At 47.3% G+C, this 21,213-nt stretch overlaps 1 protein-coding gene across 1 annotated transcript; it reads right to left on the reverse strand.

Annotated features, from left to right (window-relative positions):
* Window positions 9,502-17,097, reverse strand: LOC100524300 (pregnancy-associated glycoprotein 2-like). The gene is made up of 9 exons (XM_003122659.3): window positions 17,011-17,097; window positions 15,738-15,903; window positions 14,815-14,932; window positions 14,606-14,724; window positions 14,007-14,206; window positions 12,973-13,089; window positions 11,081-11,222; window positions 10,895-10,993; window positions 9,502-9,654 (listed from the first exon to the last, which is right to left on the reverse strand). The coding sequence occupies exons 1-9, from the start codon at window positions 17,061-17,063 to the stop codon at window positions 9,502-9,504; spliced, it is 1,167 nt and encodes a 388-aa protein (XP_003122707.1). The 5' UTR covers window positions 17,064-17,097.

Consider the following 21,213-nt stretch of genomic DNA (forward strand, 5'->3'; position numbering starts at 1 on the left):
ATTGTCCTCTGTCGGCCACTAAAGGAACTGATAAGAAATACACACCTCCTGATAAGATCTTTACCTCCATCAGTGTCCTTGGGGAGTGGACTTAGAAAATTCTCAACATACAGAGATTTCTACTACAATTTCTTCCTTGGGGCTTGGCTGCACATCTAAACAAAAGCGTGGACTACCAAAGAGTTGGGAGACTCTTGTGATGTTGGAGATGAACCACTGCTAATAGTATGGTAAAAATAAGTGCTAGGGGCTATGCTTGACATTTCAAGATCTCTTGTGGTCTTTGAAATCACTTCATGAGGTGTGCCTTGTTGCCTCTGTTAGAAGGAGGAAAAGAGATCAAATGGCAAAGTGAAGACTTGAGGGTCAGCCCACTGACGTACAAGTGGTTTAGGTCGGGACCCATGGCATAGATCAGGGGCACCTGGGATGCTCATCTGCTTCCAAGGCCTAGGCTAGAGCTGTATTCCAATGGCACAGTTTTACCATTGGAGGAAATGGGATGCAGGCTTCCAAGAGATGTTTTGTTTATCCAGCACACATTAATGGAGGACCCTGTGTGCTGGAGTCCAGATCAGATGCCAGGAAGTCAAAGTTGAGTAAGACCCAGGCAGTCCTTGCATTCAGGGAGCTGGCAGTCTAGGGACGTTCTCACACTCATGGCCCAGGATGCAAGAACAGTGAATGGACTGGTTGAATGAGCATCCTTGGCTGGGGCAGCCTCTCCTCAGCTCCAAGCTGAGTGGCTGCCATGCTGGAAAGCAGGCTGGTTGGGCATGTTTTCCAGAGAAGTCAGAAATCTGGATATTTATGTAAAGTCCCATGATTTCAAATGTTAGATACTATTTTTTCTTCTTCTCTCTCTCTCTTTTTTTTTTTCAAAAAACATATTGTGACCCCAACCTCAGAAACTATGTGCTGGATTCAGCCTGCAGGCTATGCATATTTTTATTTCTGGCCTCAAGGTGGGGATCAAGAGGGATAGGAACAGGGGTTCCATTCACTTTTGTTGAATGAATAAGAGACTGAATGCCTCTTAACCAAGTGAATTTTCCTTCCCTGTGTAAAGACCCCTGGGGATAAATATCCCAAGGAATAGAAAAGTTTCTACTTGCTGTGCACCTGAAATAATTCCCAAATAGGTTCCATACCTTGAAGCATTTAATCTGCCAAACCAATCATACAATGAAGGAATTAATTCCTAATGTCTTATCAATCAAAGAAGGCCAGAAAAGACTACTCTGAGCTTCTGCTCAGCCTGAGTTGAACAGGGCTACTGGGTAAAGTGTTATTGCCGCCAGAGCGAAGAAGATGTTGTTTTGTAGCTCCTTCAGGGCTCTCTGGCCTTGGGTGTTCCTGCCTGCCTGAGATCTGTGCAGGCCTGTCCTTGAGGTAGAAGTGTGGGAGGCTGACCTCGTCACTAGCTGGGTGGGAGGCCACTGCATCTTCCTCCTCATTTTTGCACATTGCTAAAATTTAGGTTTGGTGGTTCAGTCCCTATGGAATGGACCTGGCAGAATCTAGCAAACAACACACACACATATATTCTTTAACTCAGCCACTCTCCTTCTAGGGACTTATCCCAAAGATTCTCTGGCAAACTGCGAGCCATTATGTGGGCAAGCTGTTCTGGGCAACCTTCTCTGTAAAAGCCAAAGATCCGAAGCTGACCTGAAGTGACCATCCACAGGGGAGTATCAAATGGGGTACATAGGGCAGGTGCACAACTGGGTATCATGCGGGTGGAGAGAGGAGTGGACTGGGTGAGATCTCCAGGGAACACTGTTTAGGTCTTTGGGGTCATTTTTATTGCTAGTAATGAAATTGAATTTTTTAAAATGGAAGTAGAGGTCATTTACAAGATTTTGCTAGTTTTTGGTGTATAGCAAAAGGATTGAGTTATACATACACGCATATCTTTTTTGTTTTTAAATCCTTTCCCCCTATATGTTATTATAAAATATTGAGTTGGCGGTCCTGTTCTGGCTCAGCGAGTCAAGAACTAGACATAGTGTTCTTGAGGATGTGGGTCTGTTCGCTGGCCTGGCTCAGTGGGTTCAGGATCTGGCATTGCCATAAGTTGCAGCTTAGGTTACAGGTGCAGCTCAGATCTAGCACTGCTGACTGTGGCGGAGGCAGGCAGCAGCTGCTCCATTTCGACCCCTAGCTTGGGAAACTCCATATGTCACAAGCGCAGCCCTAAAAAAAACAAAAAGGCAAAAAGACCAAAAGAAAAAAGAAGAAGAGAGTGAGAACCCAAATAAAAGAAGCAATGAAAAAGGGGAGGTCTCAGATACTGCAAAAATACAAAAACCCCTAAGAGACTTTTATGAACAATTATATGCCAACAAATTTGACAACCTAGAAGCAATATACCCCTCTCTAAAGACATACCGCCCAGCAAAACTGAATCAAGAAGAACTTCATCATTTGAACAGACTGATCACTAGAAATGGCATTGAACATGTAATAAAAACACTCCCTACAAAGCAAATTCCAGAGCCAAAAGTCACAAGCAAATTCTATCAAACATACAAAGAACCATCCTGCTTAAACATTTCAAAAAGATCAAAGAAGGGACTTCGCATTGTGGTACAGGAGAAATGAATCAGATTAGTATCCATGTGGAGGCAGGATCAATCCCTGGCCTTGCTCAGTGGGGTTGGAATCCAGCATTGCTGTGAGCTGTGGTAGATACCGCAGATGCAGCTCAGATCCCACATTGCTGAGACCATGGTGTTGGCAGGCAGCTGTAGTTCTGAATCAACCCCTACCCTGGGAGTCATGGGTAAGTCTGTAAAAAGCACACACACACACACACATAAACTTGAGGAAGAAGGAAGACTGCCCGTGACAGGCTATGAAGCCACCATCCCCCATTACCAAAACCAGACAAAGATGCTACCTATCAAAAAGGAGAACGGCATGCCAACATCTTTGATGAATAGAGACACAAAAATTCGGTTTAGCCATCCGAATCCAACAACACGTAAAACTACAACATGCCGCGACCCAATGGGATCATCCCAAGTTCAGGAGGATGGACCGCCATATGCAAATGAATCAGCTGCATACACCACATTAACAAAAGAAAAGTCAAAAACCACACGACCATCTCAATAGAGGCAGAAAAGGCATCGGACACAATCCAACATCCTTTCAAGAAATGAACTCTTACCAAAGTGGGTATGGCGGGAACATATCTTCACACAATAAAAGCCATGGATGGCAACCCCACAGCTGATATAATACTCGACAGAGAAGAGCCAAGAGCCTTCCCATTAAAATCTGACACAAGACAAGGATGTCCAATCTCACCACTTTTACTCAACCTAGCATCGGGAGACCTAGGCAACAGTGATCAGAAAAAGAAAAGAAATAGGAGTTCCCGTCGTGGCGCAGTGCTTAACGAATCCGACTAGGAACCATAAGGTTGCGGGTTTAGTCCCTGCCCTTGCTCAGTGGGTTAACGATCCAGTGTTGCCGTGAGCTGTGGTGTAGGTCCCAGACGCGGCTCGGATCCCAGGTTGCTGTGGCTCTGGCATAGGCCAATGGCTATGGCTCCAATTTGACCCCTAGCCTGGGAACCTCCACATGCCTAGGGAGCGGCCCTAAGAAATAGCAAAAAGACCAAAAAAAAAAAAAAAAAAAAGAAGAAAAAGAAAAGAAATAAATGGCATCCAAATGGGAAGAGAAGAGGTAAAGCTGTCACTCTGTGCAGATGACACGGTGCTATATACAGAAAACCCTAAGGACTCCACACAAAAACTACTTGCCCTGAACAACGAAGTCAGCAAAGTAGCAGGATACAAGATTAACATTCAGAAATTGCTTGCTTTTCTGTATACTAACAACGAAGGGTTAGAAGAGGAACACAAAAAGACAATGCCTTTGAAAACCAAAACAAAACTAACATCTAGGCAGCAACCTGACCAAGGAGGTGAGAGACTTCTACGCTGAGAACTATAAAACATTAATCAAATGAATTAAAGAGGGTTCGAAGAAATGGGAAGAGGTCCCGATGCTCTTGGACTGGAAGGATTAATACCATTGAAATGCCACCCACTCAAAGCAATCGACACACTGGATGAGATCCCTGCCACATTACTGATGACATGTTGCTCAGACCTAGAACAAACCATCCCAAAATGTATAGGGAACCATAAAAGACCCTGAATTGCCAGAGCAATCCTGAGGAGCACAGACCAAGCAGAGGCATAACCCCTGCTGTTGTCTTGATGTCCGACACTATGGCAAAGCAACAGTAATCCGGACAGTGTGGGACTGGTACAAACACAGACATACTGACCAACGGAACGGAACAGAGAGCCCAGAAAGAAACCCAGACACCTGCAGTCAACTGGTATTCGACAAAGGTGGTAAGAATAGACAACGGGGAGAAGACAGTCTCTTCAGCAAGCGGTGCTGGGAAAACTGGACACCTGCACGTGAATCGATGAAACTGGAATGCTCCCCACACCACGCACACAAAGAAACTCAAGATGGCTTAAACCTTAACCATTAGACAAAACACCCCCCAACTCCCAGGAGAGAACTGAGGCTCACCCTTCTCTGACATCAACCGTACAGATGTTTTCTTAGGTCATTCTCCCAAGGCAATAGGAATAAACCCCAGAACAAACCAATGGCACTAGTCAACGGGCACGCTTTGGCATGGCAAAGGAAGCCATACAAACAGGGAAAGACAGAGCTTGGAATGGGACAAAGCAGCAGCAAACAAGGGCTGCACCCGACAAGGGCTTCGTCTCCCAAACAGGAAAACGTCTCCTGCAACTGAACAGCCAAAAACAAACACCCCAAGTGAGAAATGGGCCGTAGTCCTAAACAGACGTTTCTCCAAAGAAGACATGGATGGCCAACAGACACAAGAAAAAGTGCTCCACATCAGTACTTATTAGCGAAGTGCAAATCCTCACTTCCATGAGTCACCACCTCACACCGGTCAGAATGGCTGTCATTAAGCAGCCCACGAATGCCACATGCTGGAAAGGCTGTGGAGGCAAGGGAACCTTCCTGTTCACTGGGAATGTCGATTGGTATAAGCACGATGGAAAACAGTATGGGGCTACCTCAGAAAACTAGGTATAGAGCTACCACATGACCCAGCAGTCCTACTCTTGGGCGTATCAGCAGAAGAGCCTTTCATTCAAAAAGATACATGCCACCCCTATGCTCATTGCAGCACCATTCACAACAGCCCAGACATGGAAACAGTCCAAATGTCCATCGACAGGTGAGTGGATTAAGATGTGGCCCATGTACACAGTGGAATACCCCTCAGACACAGAAGAGAACAAAATCAGGCCTTTTGTTGTAATACGGGTGGAACTGGAGAGTCTCATACGAAATGAAGTAAGTCAGAGAGAGAGAGAGACAAATTCCATGTGATATCTCATATATGGAATCTAAACTATGCCAAAATGCACCTATCTACAGAACAAAGAACAAACACAGGGACATGGAGAAGAGACATGTGGTTGCCAATGGGTAGGGGGCGGGCGTGGGATGGTCTGAAAGCATGGGGTTAGAAGATGCAAACGACTACATGTAGAGTGGATAAGCCCCGAAGTTCTGCTGTATGGCCCAGGGAAATATGTCCAGTCACTTGTGATGGGACATGATGGAAGATAATATGGAAAAAAAGAATGTGTAGATATGTATGACTGGAACTTTTGCTATTCAGCAGAAGTGGAGAGAACAGTGGAAATCAACTATAATGTAAATGTAAAGAAACGGCAGTATTTTCTTCTTTTTAAAGGCTGGATACTATTCCCTGGTATGTCTCTACCACGTTTTCTTTATCCGTGCAACAGCAGATGGATCAGAAATGTTTCCCCATCTTGGCTATTGCGAATATGCTGCAATGAACAGGACAGTGCAAATATCCCTTTCATAGCCTGCTTCTAAGTTTTCGGAATAAATGCCCAGAAATGGGAATGCTCAATCAGATAGCAATTACTCTTTGCAGTTTTTGGAGCAACCTCCATTCTGTTTTGCGGTGGCTGCCTCCTTGTCCCTTCCACCAGCACACGGGTCCACATCGTCATCAACACGTTCTATCTCTGTTCCTTGTTAACACCATCCCAGTAAGTGTGAGGGGATATCTCATTGTCACCTGGTTTGCCTTTTCCTGAGGATTCGTGTGAAACAAACCATCCTCATCCTAAATTTACGGAAGAGGAATCTGCTGTCCAGAGAGGAACTTGTCAAGATCACATGACTTGTGGGTGTCAGAAGTGGGATTTGAAGTCAGGCAGAAAATCTCCCGGTGACACTTGACTGCCCAGAATGCTGCAGTATCTTCTATGTGCTTATCAATCTGGGTATCATGGTCTGTTAAAATTTACTTAATTTTTTTTTCTTTTTAGGGCTGCAGTCATGTCATATGGAAGTTCTAATTGGAGCTACAAATGCCAGTCTACACCACAGCCACAGGATCATGGGATCGGAGTCACATCTGTGACCTACACCACAGCTCATGGAAGCACAGGATCCTTAACCCACTGAGCAGCGCCAAAAATCTAACCCACATCCTCAGGGATACTAGTCAGATTCGTTTCTGCTGAAACAGATGGGAACTCCCAGGATCATGCTGTTTCGTATTCTGTTCTTTTCTCTCAGTGCCATATTGGAATGATATCTCACAACCCTGAATATCCTCCAAAAGCATAATTTGAATGCAGTTGCTCCATGGCCTCTCTGTGCTGTGTGTACCCTTTGTGTAATGCGTCTCAGGATGTCCTAGAATTTCCCCTTTTGTAAGCTATACCCAGGAGTGCATCCTTGCTTATTTATGTTTGTAGGTGTTTCTGATCATTGCTTTAGCATAAAACTTAGAGGCAAAATTGCTGGGAGAGAGGCCATACTCATTTTAAGGACACATCACCTCCCAAAAGGCGGCACCAATTTATATTCCTACGAGAAGGGCTCTAGATCTGTCTTTTTCCGACTTTTCCTCTCAATGAAGCCTACAAATGTCTCTGGTCTGCAGTTAGTAAAGGATAACTGTGGAGGGTAGGACAAGGTGTTTGCTTTGAACATCAGAATTTATTCTCATGTTGGTGGCACAGGCTGCCAATAGAGAAACACAAAACAGCATGGGCTTATGAGCAGACACCAGGTTCAGCCCTGCCCGTAGGCTCAACTAGGGAGTAAAGCCTGACCTTTCCAGGTTGCTAGTATGGAAATAAGCCAGGCTGACATCATGCATGATCCCCGACATGGGTGCTGCAGGGTGTTCTAGAGGAAGCACTTACTGATTCACCCACTCGACATGGAGTAATTGAGGACCTACTGTGTGCCTATCACTGGTAATGGAACCAGAAGATGGGAGGAGACTTCCCTCATCTGTACCATGGGGATCTCGCCCTGCAGGGGCTCATGAGGAAACAGGGAGATTGCATGTATAATCAACTGGGGCTATTATTATTATTATTTTTTTTGTCTTTTTGCCATTTCTTAGGCCGCTCTCATGGCATATGGAAGTTCCCAGGCTAGGGGTCAAATCGGAGCTGTAGCCACTGGCCTTTCGCCAGAGCCACAACAACGCAGGATCAGAGCCGCATCTGCGACCTACACCACAGCTCATGGCAACGCCGGATTGTTAACCCACTGAGCAAGGGCAGGGACGGAACCCGCAACCTCATGGTTCCTAGTCGGATTCATTCGTTAACCACTGTGCCACGATGGGAACTCCCTGGGGCTACTGTTATTACTGTTACTGGTGGTTTTTCATCAATACCTATGGCTCCACAAGGACCACTTGGAAAACGTGTCTCACAAACTCTTTGCTTGAGTCTCCATTTAGCCAAAAACCAGTTCTGATCTCAATGCCTCTGCTGTTTTCTCCATCTGGCCCTTGCCACTGGGGGTTTTCACAGACAACCTGTTCTCCATGACTGGGTTTTAGGTTCCTAAGCCAGCCCTCTATCCACCACAGTACCAGGCACATAGTAGGTGCTCAGGAAATTTGCACTGAATGAATAGATCCAGGCAGGGAAGCATTCCTTTAGGTGACGTTTGCCTTGCTTCAGTGAAGTAGAGATTGGAAATCTGTGTTGAGTTGGGTGTGTTTTCCATCTTATTTATCTTCTCTGCTCCTATTTCCATCTAGGTCTCCCTTTTCCTCTAACCCCAGTTGTCCCCAGTCGGGGCCTATGCCAGGGGTCTGCTAATGTGCCAAACGGTAGCAGCCAGAACCAGATGTTCTGTATCTCTGATCCTGAAAGAAGCTCTGAAATATTGAAGTCTTTGTTCACCTGGTAGCCCCCCTTTCCATGAAAGACAGTTCATTCAACAGCCTTGGAGGCCAAGGTGAGGGCCATACTGGGTCCTCGAAAGGGTGGGGATGGCTCAGGCATTCACATGGGTCTGTCACTCTGGAAGTGGGGCTGGAAGGAGCACTGCAGGTGTGCAAGGAAGAAAGCTGGTGATTGGGGTATGGGGACAAAGGGAACATCCTAGTTTGCAGGGCTTAAACCTGAGCCCTTCTGGAGCAGGAGGCCACTGTCAGTGGTCCTCTGAGATGGGATGAAGAAATAAAATTTTTTTGGCCTGGCCTGTGGCATGTGGAGGGGCCATGGATTCAACCCACGCCATATCAGTGTCCCTAGCCACAACCTTGATCCTTAACTGCTAGGCCACCCAGGAACTCCTAGCATCTACTTTTTTTACTCCTTACCATCCCTCTGAGAAAGTGACAGAATTTCTGGGGTAGCCACAAACTGTTCCTTAAAATAGAACATCCCTGTGCCACTTCCTTTGAGGCCAGTTCTCCACAGCTCCAGTCACAGGGTTGTGGTGGAAACTGTCAATCAGATGCTGACTGTTAAGGCCATGTGACCAAGATAAACGAATCACAGTACCCCATGACCCTCTCCATGATGGTTGGTCCAGGGTTGGATACCTGACCTCAAGTGGACCAATAAGAACCCTCTCTGGTACCCTGATCTTTTTCTTGCTTGTTTCCCTAGGGGTTTGATGGGATGTAAAACCCTGGGGCAGGCATCTGAAGAGCCCTCCATTATGTTCAGAAGCCTGAGCAATGAAAACTGTGAGGCTAGAGAATGAAAGATGAGAGGAGGGAAAGAGCGAGGGAGGGAAAGAGTGAGCAGATTGCTTCTGGTGTCTTGAGTCCAGTCACTGAGATCTTTGGTTCTGCTCTGGTTCCTATATCCTGGATCCCCAGTATCCTTCCAATAAGTCTGCCCTTCCTTTGGAAATCTCGTGGAGATGGGCTCCTCTCAGTTGTGGTTCAGACTAGGTCGTCGAGTCCTAAAGATTATGAGGCACCACCCAGACTCAATGAGAGGCGCTGGTTGGTATCAGCACCATTGCAAAGGCAATCCTTTATTCTTTACTGAGAACAAGGCTTTGCAGAACACTGAACCCCATTCAAACTGCGCTCCCTGGGCAAGAATGCCCTAAGTGTGAAGTAAATGTGTGTTTGGGCCTGGTTGTTTCTGGAAGCAGTCCCAGCTTTTACACTGCAGTAGCCAGGCCAATCCTGTTCTGTCCTCGATCAAAAACGGTGAAATACAGCCTTAAGAAGACATCACCCAGGATCCATATCGCTTCGCGGTTGAAATGACCTATGAGCCCTTTAAAGTTGCTGAGGCAGATTCCGTTAGTGTTCTGGGGAGACCAAAAGACACAGCAGTGAGCCAGAGCCCTCACCTGTCACTGCCCTCTGTATCCAGAGCTGACCTTCTGGGTTTCATCTCCCTCCTTAGGTGAGAGCCATGTGGCTCTCTGAGCAGCTGCGGAAGGGGGCTGTCCACCCAAGAACCAGGCAGTCTGTAGCCCTCCTCCAACTCCCTGCTGTTTCTTTCCTTCTGCCCCAGGCTGGCAGTTCTCTCTGCACAGAAGGCCTTTTCTTGCCCCTTTCCCCACAACCTGTTCTTTAAGGCTGCACTCAGCGCCTCTCCCCCCACCCCCACTCGGGTGGCCTTCCTGGACCCCTGCTTACCCTCCTTGGCCACGCCATGCTGGGTTGGGTAACTTGCCTCTGTGCTCCCTTGTCTCTAGCTTCATCAGCTAGAGCTGCCCCTGGCATCCCTTGGCATAGCCCCCAGGGGTCCAGGGGCACAGAGCCCAGTGTCGATTTGCCTCCACCCCAGAGGGGCTTCTCACCCCTCCATGAGGCTGGGGGTTTACAATCATTGAAATTCCCTCTCTTCTTAACAGCCTTCTTTGAACTCCTTCAGCCTCCTCTCAATTCCCATCGGGAGCTGACGTGTATTAAAGCTCAAGTCTGAGCCAGGGGCTGTGCAGTCACTGTGTCCCCTTCATGCAGGAGGGCCTCCAAGCCCTGCACAGGGCTGGTCTGGTGTCCCAGCTCCCAGAGGGGGACCTGGGGCTCACGAAGGGCAGGTGCAGCCTAGGACTCGGGAAACCCTCTAATCATCATCCAAACCAGGGCACTTTGGAGATGGGCAGGGAGACTGTGAACCACTCTGGCGGGACAACACACTGGCAGTGTCCTCAGCCACCCCCTTGTCCCTCAGCCTGATGATCACAGGGATTCTGTGTCATCCATCTGTGGGCCCTGGTTGACTGGAAGCTCCTTGAGGGCAGATGCCCTTAGTGGTCCCCTCTCCTTGTGCCTGGCACCGTGCCTGCCCGGGGTGGAGTCTCCATCTTTATTTCAGGATGGTGGTTGTCCTAGTCTTCCCTTTGCCTTCAAGAGGCTGGTTTTGAGGGAGGTCCTGCTTGGGGTGGTGGTGGCAGTGGAGGTGGGGTTGGGGGAGGCCTTAACAGCATCTGCAGTAGTGCATTTTGGCCTGTAGGGGGCCCCTTCCTCCCAGCACTAAGCAGTCTAATGGTTCCTGAAAGTCCGGGATTTATGAACCAGCCCCCAGAGTTGGCATCTCACCTTTCGGATGTAGGCACGAGCTGGCACTGGGTATTGGACATTGTTAATGGTGAAAACGATGTCAGGCAGGGTGTCTGGGGCACTACATCGGATCACATACTGTTTGCCAAAGAGGGAGAAAGGTTGGCTTAGTTGTTCCTTACTGTGTGAAGAGCCCCAGAGTGCCCCTGGGCAAGGATCCTTTACCTCACGATGGAAGTAATGGGCGCCGATGAGCTTCTGGATATTTCTGACATCTGCATTTGGACCACGCAGCAACGAGGTTCCGGTATCCACGATGGCCTGGCAGCCAGCCTTACAAGCAATAACATACCCTCTCCAGGAGATCCTGCCAGACAGTGGGACAAAGTGGGCACCAGGATCACTCTGCTCTCCTCCCACTGCTGCAACCACTACTTCGACTGTCTTCAGAACCATCCTCCAGCTCATCCCCCACTCTGTTTTCCTTTGTTTTGGTCATTTCACCTTCCTTGACTTCCTTTCAGTTCTTGAATGCACCAGGCTCTTTTTTGCCTCAGGGCCCTGGCACATGCTGGTCACATTTCTAGAAGGCCTCCATCCCCTTTGGTTGATTTCTCCTCAACATCCAGGTTGCAGCTTAATTGTCACATTTCAGGAAATTCTCTCCCCTCCACCTCCCCACCCTCAGACTTGATCAGGCTCCTCTCTTGGATATTCTCCGTACAGACTTTCTCATGTCTAGCCTGGCACAAAGTGGTAATTTATTCTTCGTGCGACTCGTTTCCTGTATGTCCACCTTACTAGATGCTAGGTCTGTAAGAGCAAGGGGTATTCTCTGTTCCCAGCACACAGCAGATCCACACCATGGGTTTGTTGAATGAATGAATGAATGAATGAATGAAGACATGAATGGGGGACAACCAGGGACCTGTTTCTGGTGTCTGAGAAATAACGGGTCAACACCCAGAGTGACCTCCTATGTTTTCTGGGGCAGCAGACACTCGCTGTGGTGGGGAGGGGGACCCAGGGTGCCCTGGGAGACATTATATCGCCCAGCCCCACCCCCCAGCCTGGCTCAGACACTGAGACCCTCCAGGCAGGCAATGACTGAGCTTGCCCAGGGGCCTCCAATGGACATGGAAGCTCTTGTCTGAGGGGCTCAACTCCTGCCTCTCATTCTGAGGCCACTCTGGGATCCAGCTCCCTGGTGGTCTCTGTCATAGTCCCTGTCCCCCTGTGTGCCTGGAAGGGGGCTGGGTGGGTCAGGGTCAGGAGGTGTCTCTCTGCATGATTTGCTTTCTTTTGGGGGGGCAGGGCTGTACCTGCCCCATATAGAAGTTCCCAGGCTCTAGGTCGAATTGGAACTGCAGCTGCCAGCCCCTGCTACAAGCACAGCAATGCTGGATCCGAGCCATGTCTGCAACCTACACCATAGCTCACGGCAATGCTGGATCCTTGACCCACTCAGCGAGGCCAGGGATCAAACCCGTGATCTAATGGATACTAGTTGGGGTTGCTACCACTGAGCCATGAGAGGAACTCCATGATTTGATTTCCAGACTCAAGAATGCAGCCAACCTCTGTGCACTGCTGGGTAGCTTCTCCCTAAGGAGACCCGTTTTCCCAGTTTGTCCAGGACGTGTCCTGTTTTCCCACTGGCAATCCTGTGCCCTAATCACCTGCTTGGGCCTGGGTAGCCGTGGACGGTTGGTCATCTTAGCACCAGCCTGCTCAGGCTCGTGGAATTCTCCCTGATCCTCCTTTCAGGACACTTTAGGGTCCCCCTTTAGGGGACGCGGAAGCTGCCACGTCCCTGGGTTGCACAAGCTTCTCTGGGCCCTGGTCAGGAGGCCTGGATGATTATAAATCTCTGCAAGGTGCATGTGTCTGTCCATGTATCTCTGTGTTTTTGTGTCTTGGTGTGTCTGTGTGGCTGTGTGTGTTTGCCTATGTGTCTCTGTGTGCCTGTGTGTGTTTCTTAGTGTGTCATTGTCTGTGGAGTATATGTGTGTGTGTATCTGTGTGTGTGTGATGGTGTGTCTGTGCATGCAGGGGTGTGTGCCTTCCCGTGTCTGTGTGCACATCCCTCAGGGTGGCCCTTAGAGGGAGGGGCTTACCTGTCCAAGGCGATCTGCCAGTAGTGCGGTTTCGACAGGGGCACCCACCTGAGGTCTCCTCTGTAGTATCTGTGGTCAACACCACCAAATATCACCACGCTGCCCTGCTCACTCTTGCTGAGGAGAGGAGTCAGAAGGTGAGTGTAGGAGAATAATGGGTGGCTTTTCTCAAGTTCAGCCACATACCAGGCACTGTTGAGGGCTGTGCTTATCCACCCATCAGAGGCACTGCTATGATCCCATTTTGCAGATGCAGAAATTGAGGCATGGAGAGCTGAGTACCTGACCGGCTAATGAGTGGCCCAGAAGAGGTTTGAACCTGGGAATCCTAGCCAGGCTCTGAGCACCCACCCTTTCCAGAGGGCCTGGCCCCCTCCTGCAACCAGATCGCTGAGAGAGTCCCTCAGGGGACACCAGACTGGAGGGCTGGGACTTCCACTGGGCCAGCCTGTCAATTTTCAGGAAAGCTGAGACCTGAGGGTGCAAGGGCGTGGATCAGGCTCACCCAGGGTCAGGTTCCTGGGCTGTGACCTGTGCTGTCCATGGGCCCCCCGTTCAGCAGGGCCCCATGCCTCTGCCATCTCTGTCCTGAAACTCAAGCTTTTTCCACAAGGGGTCCCACACGTTCCTACAGCAGGGGCCAGTGCTCTAGCTGGTCCTGGGCTCCTGGTCAAATGTGAGTGAGGAAGAAAGAGTCCCCCCACCCCTGTCCTTCCTTCCTTATTGAATCCGTCAGCGAATCCCGTTCTCTCCTCCTCCCACCTGTATCCTGACCCCTCCACTGCTCCTTCTCCTCCCTCCAACTCCCTGGACCAAATGCTGCCTTTGGTCTCATGAGGATGGATATGTTACAATAAAACTTTATTTATAAAAACCTGTGGCAGGGCTAGATATGGCCCTGGGGTCACAGCTGGTTTGACCCAGTGTACACTATATCTCAGGGAACTTCTGGATTACATAGGCTAGAATTTTTCATGCAACTGGAACCTTCTTACAGCTGATGTGTAGAGAGGGCTTATCCCACTCAGACTTACGTGCTCAAGTAGAAGGCAAAGACAGGCTGATCAAGGAAGCCCCGTCTCTTTATGTTGTCAAAGACAGGAGTGACCCCACGGATCCCGAGGCTGGCATAGCCCAGGCCCAGCATGCCATCAAAGGGAGCATGTTCAAAGGTCTTACTTTCTTCCCACGAGGTGATGCAAAATCCCTGGCCCATGATGATAAGTCTCCCAATCTGTTGAGAGGTGGATGTTCTCATGTGAAGTTTTGGGAACCGGGATTGAGGCTGGGCTGGGGTCGAGGTGGGGAGGGAGATGCCATTAGTGTGCAGAGAACTAAGGCCTTCCTGAGCCCTGGCTTGACCATAGGTCAAGCTAGACCAGGATTTGGGTTCCATTTGTGCAAGGCTGTGGATTTCAACCCATAACCTCTGCAAACACTGTCTGCAGTTACTAGATTGGCCTTATGCCCTCATCCTGGCAGGGAACTGAGACACCGTCCCAAAGGGCAAGCAGGTTGCCAGCCATTTGGGACTTTGGGAAAGGCAGGCCCTCCCAAGGGATCCTGTGTCTATCTGGAAAATAACAGTGCCATCCAGGACTGGCCCTGCCTGAGCTTGTGGTATCCACATTACCCGAACGGTGTCATAGCCAAGAAATCCTGACACCATCCCAGAACCGTATTCTAGTCGGATGGGTGTGGCCGAAAACCGGAAGGTGCTGGATTGAAAAGGGTCGAAGATATTGTGTGTAACTGCAGACAGAGGAGATGAATTTCCATCAGCTTGCTTGACCAAGAAGGGGCTCGGGGGGAGCACAAGAGGGGCAGGGGGTGTGCACTCACCACAGGCCATGCTGTGGCAGTAGACGGAAGGCACCCACAAGTCAGTTGAGCCCGTGTCAAAGACCACGCTGAACTGCTGGGGGGGTGTTCCGACGGTGATGTTGCCCACGTAGATCATCTATGGGGCCAGGAAGGGGTGGTCAGGGCAGAACTGACTGTCCTGGTCACCCTGTTTCTCAACATGCCACCAACCTCGAGCTGTCCCATGGAATCTAAAATCCCTTGCCCACGGCCCCACCTCACAGCCTCTGCTCAGACCAGTGCTTCATTGGAGCAGCTCTCCAGTGTCCCCCTCAAGGCCCAGCCTGAGCACGTCCTTCTCCTTCCTTCACCCACACTCAAACCTTGTCCTGTCAACATCCTGCAGTTGGCCCTTTTATGTGATATTCATTTATTCTTTGTCTGTGTCTCAGGCTGGACTCTGCATTCTTGGGAAATAGAGATAAGACCTTTTATAGAAAGGTAGCCATAACCATATCGTATTACATTTCTGCAGTGTCACCCACTAAAGGGGCTCAATAACTTTTTACTGTTATCATTTTTGGGTCTTCGGAGGCGAACTTACTCTTCCTGGGGTTTCCAACTTTCTTTGCAATTGGCTTAATTGTTTGATTTGTCTCACCCTTCATCTGTAGCTCAGCAGCTACCTTAGTTCAAAGAGAAGAATCTTCCTCACGCCAATGACGTATCTCTGACACAGAAGTGTTTACCTGCCACCTGGTCATTGCTGGGCTGAGTCACCACAGACCAAGAATTGAGGGTGGGAGTACCTTCTCCTCTGGGTATGAGGCGCCAGATCTCTCTGTGGTGCTGCTTCCTGAAGGGGCCCCAGCCCCAACATCCCTCCTGGCCCCTCCAGGGGAACCCCAGGCTTGACCAAATCACCAGGGGGCGCTGTGGGGCCTTCCGCCCCTTTCACTCACATCGAAGTAGTTCCTCAAGCGGTGACGAATGACTTTCCTTTTAAAGGTAGAATTCTGGCTCCCTTGGTTCTGGATCATGTCATAAGGATGTTCCTCCAGGAAATTTTCCAGCAAACCTTTTTCCCTGAGGTTTTCTCGGATGGACTTGACCTTCATTAGAGGGATTCTTTCACGGTGCATTGGGAAAAGGAAACAAATAAGAGATAGCCAACAGCTGTCCATGTTGTAGAATGACTGTCACACCTTGCACTGCAATGGAGCTATGTGTTTTCCAAGCATTGTTATGAGTGTCATCTTGCAAAGACCCTGGCAAAGACCTAGGTTTGAATACAGGTTCTTTTGTTTAATTTTGTATAAGCCACATGACCATTTGGAGCCTCAGTTCAATCATCTTTAAAAGGTGGAATACAATAACCCACACCCTACATAGAATGTTCTGGCTATTAAGTAAAATGATGTATGTAATGTAACTGATATATGAGAAGTCTCAACAATGACAGCCATTACCATCGCTATTGTCATCCCATTGTATCTGCCTCAAAGTAGCTCTGGGAAGGAGAGAGAAAGGGGATCATTATCCTCTTTTTACAGAGGAGGAATTTGAAATGCAGGACAGGGAATTTATTACTTGGCTGTGGTCATAATTCTTGTTAGGGATCAAAAGGCTTAGCAGCAATCCTTCTGATCTTTCTCCAGGGCTCAATCAGAAGAAAGGGATGAGAGATAGAGCCAGGAGATAGGGAATAGGGAATAAACTATGCAAATTAAGAGAATGGAGAATGAATCAAAATTGAAAAAAAGAACATCAACCAAACCTCAGAGTGTTCTGCAAGTGCAGAGACAGCCAAAGAGGTGGAGAGAGAAAAAAAAAGAGAGAGATACAGAGATGAAGCCCCAGAGACACATAGATATAGAAATGAAGAGAGAGCCAAGAGAAGACCTAGGAGCAAATGCAGGAGAAACACTGTTCCATGGGACCACACTGACAGTTGCACAGGTTGTGCACTGAACAAATCCAAGGAGTGCCATTTTTTCACATAGGTCATAAAGTGACTGGTGCCCCCCAGATTTGTGCAATCCTGCCAGCCTACCTCAAGACCCCTGGGCCCCATGGTACCCATGGCAAAGTACTTAACGATAAGTGAGAGTTCAAGTTTAAGACTGTCAGGAATGATGATATTCCATTCTAACCCCAATGGGTGGAAGAATAAGAGGATGACAAGAAATATTCCAGAGAGAAAGAGATGATGTCACTTCTAGTCCCCATACTTACATGACTAAGCACTCTGAGAGGGCCACCAGCACAAGGATCACAAGCCACTTCATGTTTTGTTACTAGGTCCAAGTACTCAGGAAAGAATGAGTTCTGAGCATGCAGTGGTGGCTAGAAGTTCCTAGTTATATATGCTCTGACATGCCCGAATTTTCCCTTGTCGGCCCTAATGGAACTGATAAAAAATACAGACCTCCTGATAAGATCTTAACCTCTATCAATGTCCTTGGGGAGTGGATTTAGAAAATTCTCAGAATACAGAGATTTCTACATCTATCTCTTCCTTGCTGCTTGGTTGAACAACTAAACCAAAGTGCAAGGACTAACGAAGAGTTGTACAGTAGATCCTGGTAGGTTATGTATTTTACATGTAGTATACTGTTTAGACTTTTGAAAAGAGGGAACAGAACAATCCTTATAGTTTGTTGCTTTTACGTACACATAGATGCATATTTACACTAAGGAACAGTTGAAGAATAACAAAAATCTAATACAAATTATAATTATGGGGGAGGGGAAGAGATGGAAATGAGATTTTTCTTGCTTTATAATTTGACTTTGCAACCATGTCAATGTATTACAGAATCAAAAAATAAACACATCTGTCAATATTGAGAACAGATTAGCTTCTTTGCATCAAATTGGTGACACAGCCACACAGAAAAAAAAATTACTTAAGTGGCTTTAAAATGATGAATTTTGACTCTACATTCAGAGTAGGATATTTTCTAAGGACAAAAAACAAACAAACAAAAAACCACAACCCAAATAAACAGAAACCCTCCCCCTTCCAAACCCCAACCAAAACCAAACTGAAAATGAAGTAAGAAACCAAAGAAATCTGAAACTACATTCAACAATCTTACTGTGGTGACGTTGCTCCTGTTACTTTAAATTATCATATGTATGTTATAGGTTAAAGCAAGTAAGTAATTATGCTAAGGTTTTATGAATCAAGACTTCCGGTGGAAGAGAGAAAAGAGGTGTAAGTGTAAAATTTTAAAAGCTTCAACAAAGTTGTTAGGCTGGCCAAGTGGTCTAATGCGCCAGAATCAAGGATTCTCCTATTAAGTGAAGTAAATCAGAAAGAGAAAGACAAATACCATATGATATCACTTATACGTGGAATCTAAAGTATCGCATTAGTGGAGTTCCTATCGTGGTGCAGTGGTTAACGAATCCGACTAGGAACCATGAGGCTGCATGTTCTATCCCTGCCCTTGCTCAGTGGGTTAACGATCCGGCATTGCCGTGAGCTGTGGCGTAGGTCGCAGACGCGGCTCGGATCCTGCGTTGCTGTGGCTCTGGCGTAGGCCGGTGGCTACAGCTCCGATTCGACCCCTAGCCTGGGAACCTCTATATGCCGTGGGAGCGGTCCAAGAAATGGTAAAAAGACAAAAAAAAAAAACAAACAAACAAACAAACAAACAAACAAACAAAAAAAAAAACAAAGATAAGCCTGGGAATCATTAGGGATCAGAAAGATAAGGCCGTTCCTAGATCACTGAGGAAATAATCATAAATATTTTTGCCTATGTGAAGTATATTTCTTGTAACTACACAGCGTTGATAAAGAAATGTTTTATTTATTTATTTATTTATTTATTTGTGTTAGAGTATAGTCGATTTACAGCATTGTATCAATTTCTGCTGTACCATGTAGTGATCATATCCACATATACATTCATTCTTTTTCTCATACCACTTTATCATGTTCTACCCCAAGAGATCAGACATAGTTCCCTGTGCAGGACCCTGTGCAGGACCCATTGTGTGGTAGGACTCAACAACAACAAAAACAAACAGCCCTATCAAAAAATCATCAGAAGACCTAAATAGATATTTCTCCAAAGGGGTCCTAGGGTTGGCCAGTAGGCATATGAAAAAAAGCTCAACATCACTAATTACTAGAGAAATGCAAATCAAAACTTCAATGAGGTACCACCTCATGCTGGTCAGAATGGCCACTGTCAAAAAGTTTACAAAAGAAAGCTCTGGAGAGGTGTGGAATGTTCTTTTTTAATTGAAGAACTCCACCAATGAAATTCAGAAGAAATGGTTGAATTAAGAAACAATTTGACATGTCTTATTGAAACCGTGGATCTAGGCAAAGATCCTCAATGGAGGCTAAAATCATAAGATAAAAAGTCAAAGGGAAAGTTTATAATGGAAGGATGAGTTTGGCAGCTTCAAGACCTATGGATCAATCTGAGCATCTTTAAAGTGGGGAAACTAGAAACTATGAGCCTCTTGAGGTGACGCATTAAGAAATATATGGATCTACATATGAAGTATTCCTATAAAATTGTGGAACTCAAGTCTAGATCTAACTACCTGTTTTCAGGAAATACATAGATGAAGAAACAGGGAAGCAATCTTCTAAACCCAATACTTGGGACATTCTATAGGATGGACACTCCCAAACCCTCCCACTTTTTAAATAAATAAATGGCATAAAAGTGGGGCGAGATTGTTACTTATTAAAAGTCTCAAGAGACGACTACCAAATGCAGCATATGTATACATTCTCTAGGTCCTGATTTGAATACACAAACTGTTAAAAGCATTTTTTGAGAGAACCAAGGAAATTTGAACATGGACTAGATATTAGAGATTAACTTTGGAGCAAAATAGCATTGTGGTTATACATACCTTGTGAAATGATAATCTTGTCCTTAGAACACTCCAGTGAGAATGAATAAATGGTAAAAAATTTCAAACTGAGAATCTAAATTAAAAAAAGATTTGGGGGAGTTCTCGTCGTGGTGCAGTGGTTAACGAATCTGACCAGGAACCATGAGGTTGCGGGTTCAGTCCCTGCCCTTGCTCAGTGGGTTGACGATCCGGCATTGCCATGAGCTGTGGTGCAGGTTGCAGATGCGGCTTGGATCCCATGTTGCTGTGGCTCTGGCATAGGCCAGTGGCTACGGCTCCAATTAGACCCCTAGCCTGGGAATCTCCGTATGCCGCAGGAGTGGCCCACGAAATAGCAAAAAGACAAAAAAAAAAAAAAAAAAAAAAAAAGATTTGGGGAGTTCTGTTGTGGCTCAGCAGTAATGAACCTGACTATATCCATGAGGATGTGGGTTCAATACCTGGCCTCGCTCAGTGGGTTAAGTATCCAGCAATTACCAGGAGCTGTAGTATAGTTTGCAGATGCAGCTCAGATTTGGCATTGCTGTCGGTGTGGTGTTATAGCTGTAGCTCTGATTTGACCCCTAGACTGGGAACTTCCATATGCCACAGGTACGGCCCTAAAATAAATAAATAAATAAATAATAAATACATGTATAGTTGCTACGGGTTGAATTGTATCCACCCCCAAATTCATATGTTGAATCCCTAACCCCGATGGTGATGCAATTAGGAGGTAGGGCCTTTGAGAGTTACTGAGGTTGAGATGTGGTCTTGAGGTGGGCTCCTCATGATAAGATTAGTGCCTTTATAAGTGCCACCAGAGACCTTTCTCTGTCTCTCTTCCTGTCCCTCTTCCTCCCCCCCCAACATGTGAGGACACAGCAATAAGAGAGTTCTTTGCAAACCAAGAACAGGGTTCCCACCAGCAACCCAGTCGGCTGGCATCTGGCTCTCCCGGGTGCCAGGCCCAGTGGGGGCAGCCCCAAGTGGAATGGCACCAGGAGGCAGTGGTCCGGTGCCAGGCCCAGCAGCCTTACTGCTCCCCCTCTTTGTACAATGCAGACCCTCACAAGGTTGGGTAACATCTGCCTGCATTTACAGTAAGGAGCATTTTCTGCTCAACCTTTCACAACTTAGATGCAACATCTTAGTCTTTCTTCAGGGAATACCTGGCTGAGCAGGGTGGGCATGCTCAGACCAGCCAGGATTCAAGAGACTTGCTCTCTCTTTGATGCTCAAGAAAGGCGTTGGAGCTTCAAAGGCTTAGATGAGGATGAAACCACTCATGCTCTATGGTGACTTTGTTCTATGGATCTGGCGGGAGAAAAATGGCAGATCAGGGCAGATGCACAGGGAAAGGCTGGGCATTCCCAACTGACTCTGGGTTGAGTTTCAGCCACCAGGCCTCAAAGTTCAGTGATGATGTTGGCCACCTTTGGAGAAGGAATGGAGGAAACGAATTTTGCCTAGAGAGCCATGTGGTCTGGGGGCCTCAGGATTACACAGGGGAAGATTAGACAAGGGCTTCTTGGCCCTTTCAGAGCCCTAGGGGTTCCACCCAGGAGC

Source organism: Sus scrofa, chromosome 2 (assembly GCF_000003025.6).
Source record: "Sus scrofa isolate TJ Tabasco breed Duroc chromosome 2, Sscrofa11.1, whole genome shotgun sequence".
Classification (NCBI taxonomy): domain Eukaryota; kingdom Metazoa; phylum Chordata; class Mammalia; order Artiodactyla; family Suidae; genus Sus; species Sus scrofa.